Source organism: Lactuca serriola, chromosome 7, assembly GCF_051521515.1.
Source record: "Lactuca serriola cultivar US96UC23 chromosome 7, Lser_US96UC23_V15, whole genome shotgun sequence".
In the NCBI taxonomy this organism is placed as follows: domain Eukaryota; kingdom Viridiplantae; phylum Streptophyta; class Magnoliopsida; order Asterales; family Asteraceae; genus Lactuca; species Lactuca serriola.
In genome coordinates, this window is record NC_136414.1 from 153,249,711 (window position 1) to 153,254,325 (window position 4,615).

Here is a 4,615-nt window from a genome sequence, read left to right on the forward strand (position 1 = left end):
CTATGTTTAAAACAACTCTTCTCCTTTTTAGACATAGACTTTTAGCTTCATGAGTCAAAATAAGGGTTGATACTCCTATGCTTGTTGTGAAAAATTGTGTCATTATCCATTGACCAATGGCCAGATGAAGATGATAACGAAGATGATTCCTCTTTCAGTTATCAAACTTATATAATTTTTTTTAATAATATAGAATAAAATGGCTATGTAAAAATATTGGAGATTAAGTAGGTGTTTATAGGAGGTTAACGAAAATATATTTCATTTTATTAAAAACCAACGAAAAAAATAGTGGGGAAAGGAAATGAAAATTGTTGACTGTTGTCACGTTAGGGTCTCCAAATCGCAGGGCCGACTAGACAGCCTTTAGCGGCATGGTGTTCCGTTGTGGTCGAAATTGTGGTCGAAAGGCTACATGAGCACCAACAAGTTGTGGGATAAGTTCAACATAGGGTATAAATGATACAAACAAACAAGTCAAAATGAGCTTTACAATACAATGTAAAAATTATAATACAAGCATAAAAAACAAGTATCGAGAATTAAAATCAAAAAACAAAACATAGAAGAGGTAACCTCTTATGTAAAATGAAATCTACCAATTAAAGACAAACAAAAAAGACCGGGAATAAAACGTAATCTCGTGTAATTAGTAGTTAAACAACTAGGTCACATTATATCAATTAGTACTTTTCATATGGAAATTAGAATTGAAACAAATAAAACTTGAAAGAGTAGTCTCTCTCTTTCTCTCTTTATATACCTTAATTTGTGCTTAAACTTGAAAGAGTAGTCACTCTCTTTCTCTCTCTCTCTTTAAATATCTTTGCGCCTCTATTTTTATGAGGCAGAAAATTGACTAACAACAATCATATCATCATGAGTACAACTCCTCTCCTTCACCGCTTCTTCTTCTTCTTCGCCATTCCGGTGCTAATTTCTTCTGTTTCTGGTCTCAACTCCGATGGAACCATCCTCCTTTCTTTCAAAAACTCTCTTCTCTCTCACCCATCTACACTTCTCCAAAACTGGAACCATGCTGATGCCACCCCATGTTCATGGTCCGGCGTCACCTGTGAACCCCAATACGGTTACGTCACCAGTTTGCTACTCCCAAGCTCTCACCTTCTGGGTTCCATCCCTGACGATTTTGGTCGTCTTCAACACCTTCGTTCTCTTGACCTCTCCGATAATGCAATCAATGGCACTCTTCCCATTTCGCTTTTCAACTGTTCGGAGCTCCAAACACTTTCTTTGTCTTCTAACTTCATCTCCGGCAAGCTCCCGGAGTTGATAGGTGCGTTGCAGAGTCTTCAGGTTCTTAATCTTTCCCATAATGGGTTCATCGGGAAGTTACCGAAGAGTTTGAGTTCTTTGAAGAAACTAAGTCAGGTTTCGTTGAATAATAATTATTTCTCCGGTAGTGTTCTAGGTGGGTTTGATTATGTTGAAGTTTTGGATTTATCTTCCAATTTGTTTAATGGTACTTTGCCTTTGGATTTTGGAGGAGGGAGGTTGAAGTATTTGAATCTCTCGAACAACAAGCTTTCGGGTCCGGTGTATCTGACATTTGCAGAGAATATTCCGGCAAACGCCGTCGTTGATCTCTCGTTCAACACTCTAACGGGTCAAATCCCTGAAATGCTGCCTTTATACAATCAGAAAGAAGAGCACTTCGCCGGAAACCTGGATTTGTGTGGGAAACCGCTCAAGAGAATGTGCACAGTTCCGTCATCACATTCAATCCCGACAAATGTTACATCAGACGGTTCCGCCACCGCCACCGCCACCGCAGCCATTGCAGCCATTCCCAAAACAGCAAGACAGTCGAATACTCACGGCGGCCAGAAAGTCAAGCCCGGAAAGATTACAGCCATTGTTATCGGAGATATAGCTGCTATCGTGCTTCTCGCTGTTCTTTTCCTATACGCATACCATTTTCGGAAAACGAAAACGAACCAAAACAAGAAAGAAATCAATATTGAAGAACCCAAAGGTGGCGTTGCAACTTCTTGCTCCTGCTTGCCTTTCATAATCAGAGACGAAACATCGGAAACGGCAACTGAATCCGAACCCGAGGGTGACCATGACAACAGAAATCATCATAATAAAAATCACATGAACAACGAAGAGAAGGAGAGATGTTTGGTTATGGTGGATGGGGAGACAGAGTTGGACATGGAGACGTTGTTGAAGGCGTCGGCGTACATATTGGGTTCAAGCCGTGGGAGCATTATGTACAAGGCGGTGGTGGGCGGTGGTGGTGTCGGAGAAATGGCGTTTGCGGTTCGGAGGATTGGCGAGAGTGCTGTGGAGAAGATGAGGGAGTTTGAAAAGATAGTGAGAGTAATTGGTAAGTTCCGGCACCGGAATTTGGTGAAGATGCGTGGGTTTTACTGGGGAGAAGATGAGAAGCTTGTAATCTACGATTATGTCTCCAATGGAAGCTTAGCCGGCGCTGCTTACAGTACGCCACCTTTCTCTATACTTTTCTGCACATGTTAGCATAATAGATTCTTCTACTACTGCTAACATAAGTTTTTACGTTGCCGTTATCTGCCACCTGCAAAAAATACACAAAAATAATATGATAATTAATATAGCAAAAAAAATTACCCTGTGGTCTTAATTAGAAGAAAATTTGAAACAAATTATATAATTGTAAAAATGTTTGTTTTTTTTTTCTTTTGGACAATTCAATTAGAACAAGAAATTGTTTAATTTTTTTATTTTTTCCTAACTCAAGAACACAGAATAAAAGAATAAGTTTATGTTTCAGTACATTTTTATATCATTTTCCTTAAACTTAAATAATCATATTGTGTTATTGAAAGAATAACTGAAAATATCTCACATTTTCGGTTTTAAGTTCTAGGGCTTTAAATTAATTTGTGAGATACATCAGTTTTAACAAAAATAAAGTATTGGATAGATATAGTTTTCAACCCACAGTTTACATCTACTGGTTTTGATATATATATTTTCATGTTAGATATATAGGTAAGCAGGATTTGATTAATATATACACTATACACTAATTAGTCTTTTTAATTTTATATTTTGAACATAAGTTATGTATTTTCAATTATATATATATATATATATATATATATATATATATATATATATATATATATATATATATATATATATATATATATATATATATATATATATATATATATATATATATATATATATATATATATATATATATGCTTCTCTCCAATTATATGAAAACAAATAGAATATCTCTGTTGCATCTGTTTGTGGTTCTCACTTCTCAAAGGATTGGCTTTTTGCAATTTCACCTTATCTTTCCATACATAAAAAACAAATAATATGCCAAACATTTTCATCCCCACTCTCTTGTACGTTGCATATATGCAAGTTTTTTTTTAATATCAATCTCCAACATCAGTTTTATCATTAAAAATATATCGTTTAGAGTTATAATATTTGATAAAACAACTGTAATTATAATTAAAGATATATAGTAAGTTGTTAGCGATTGCACTTGTTAAATTGTATTGTTGATTTTTCGAACATTCATTGTTTTTATCAATTTCAGAAATGGGTGGATCTTCTGCATCCCATTTATCTTTTGATGTCCGGCTCAAGATAGCAAAAGGGATTGCAAAGGGACTATCCTATATTCACGACAAGAAACATGTCCATGGTAACATAAAGCCAAGCAACATCCTTCTGACATCAGAAATGGATCCTGTAATTAGTGATTTTGGATTAGAATGGCTCATATCAGGTAAAACAAGTTTTACAACTCGAAACTATGGAAACAGGAGATCAACTTCATCACATGAAGAAACAACGATTAAGAACAATTTTGCACTCAGTTCACATGGGAACACATCCCCTTATCATGCCCCCGAGTCAACGAAGACCCCGAAGTGGGATGTTTACTCATTTGGGATCGTTCTGCTTGAGCTTCTTTCAGGGAAGGTGTTCTTGAATAACGAGTTAACTCAGTGGAACATGGACTCATCAATCCTCGAAGACAACAAGACCAAGATTTTAAAGATGGTTGATGGGCTTACTATTGCTGAGGTGTACGAGAAAAAAGATTCGCTTTTAACATGTTTTAAGTTAGGGTTTAGTTGTGCGTCATTTGCCCCACTAAAGAGACCTTCAATGAGAGAGGCGTTGCAAGTGATTGAAAAAATTCCATGCTCATTATAAAGCGACTAAAGGGATCGATGGAAAGCATGTCAAAGGTGGCGTCTTTACACATTCACTTGATGTGGTAGATTTAGAAGGATCAACGTTGACCTAGAAATATTGTATGTTCGACTTATTAACCGATTAAAGTAGAGCTTATTTCTTAAGTTTATAACTAGTATATTGGCTTCTCTGCCCCTCAATTCTGAGTTCTGAAAGATGGTTTTCTAATTATCGGCCTTATTTAAAGTAAATAACAATAATATTGGCCCTATTTAAAGACTATATAGGGGTCGTTTAGCTAGTTTCACAAATCATTGTATGCATGATAAATGAAATCTATACGGTTATCTCCGCTTGGTGTATTCTGTATAATTTGTATAAGGCCGGATGGAGTGGGATGAGGGAAAGGAGCGGGAACCGATCCCGCACCTGTGCA

At 36.2% G+C, this 4,615-nt stretch overlaps 1 protein-coding gene across 1 annotated transcript; it reads left to right on the forward strand.

Annotated features, from left to right (window-relative positions):
* Positions 1 to 786: 786 nt before the first annotated feature.
* LOC145061600 (putative LRR receptor-like serine/threonine-protein kinase At4g37250) lies at positions 787 to 4,379 on the forward strand. The gene is made up of 2 exons (XM_079009134.1): positions 787 to 2,467; positions 3,572 to 4,379. Exons 1-2 carry the CDS (start codon positions 880 to 882, stop codon positions 4,195 to 4,197), a joined length of 2,214 nt encoding a protein of 737 aa, XP_078865260.1. The 5' UTR covers positions 787 to 879; the 3' UTR covers positions 4,198 to 4,379.
* The last annotated feature ends 236 nt before the right edge of the window (positions 4,380 to 4,615 follow it).

Bases quoted from the DNA above. Each gene is read 5' to 3' on its own strand.
- LOC145061600 (XM_079009134.1), top strand. From the start codon at position 880: ATGAGTACAACTCCTCTCCTTCACCGCTTCTTCTTCTTCTTCGCCATT. The intron at 2,468-3,571 runs GTACGCCACCTT...TATCAATTTCAG, and splicing joins CTTAGCCGGCGCTGCTTACA to AAATGGGTGGATCTTCTGCA.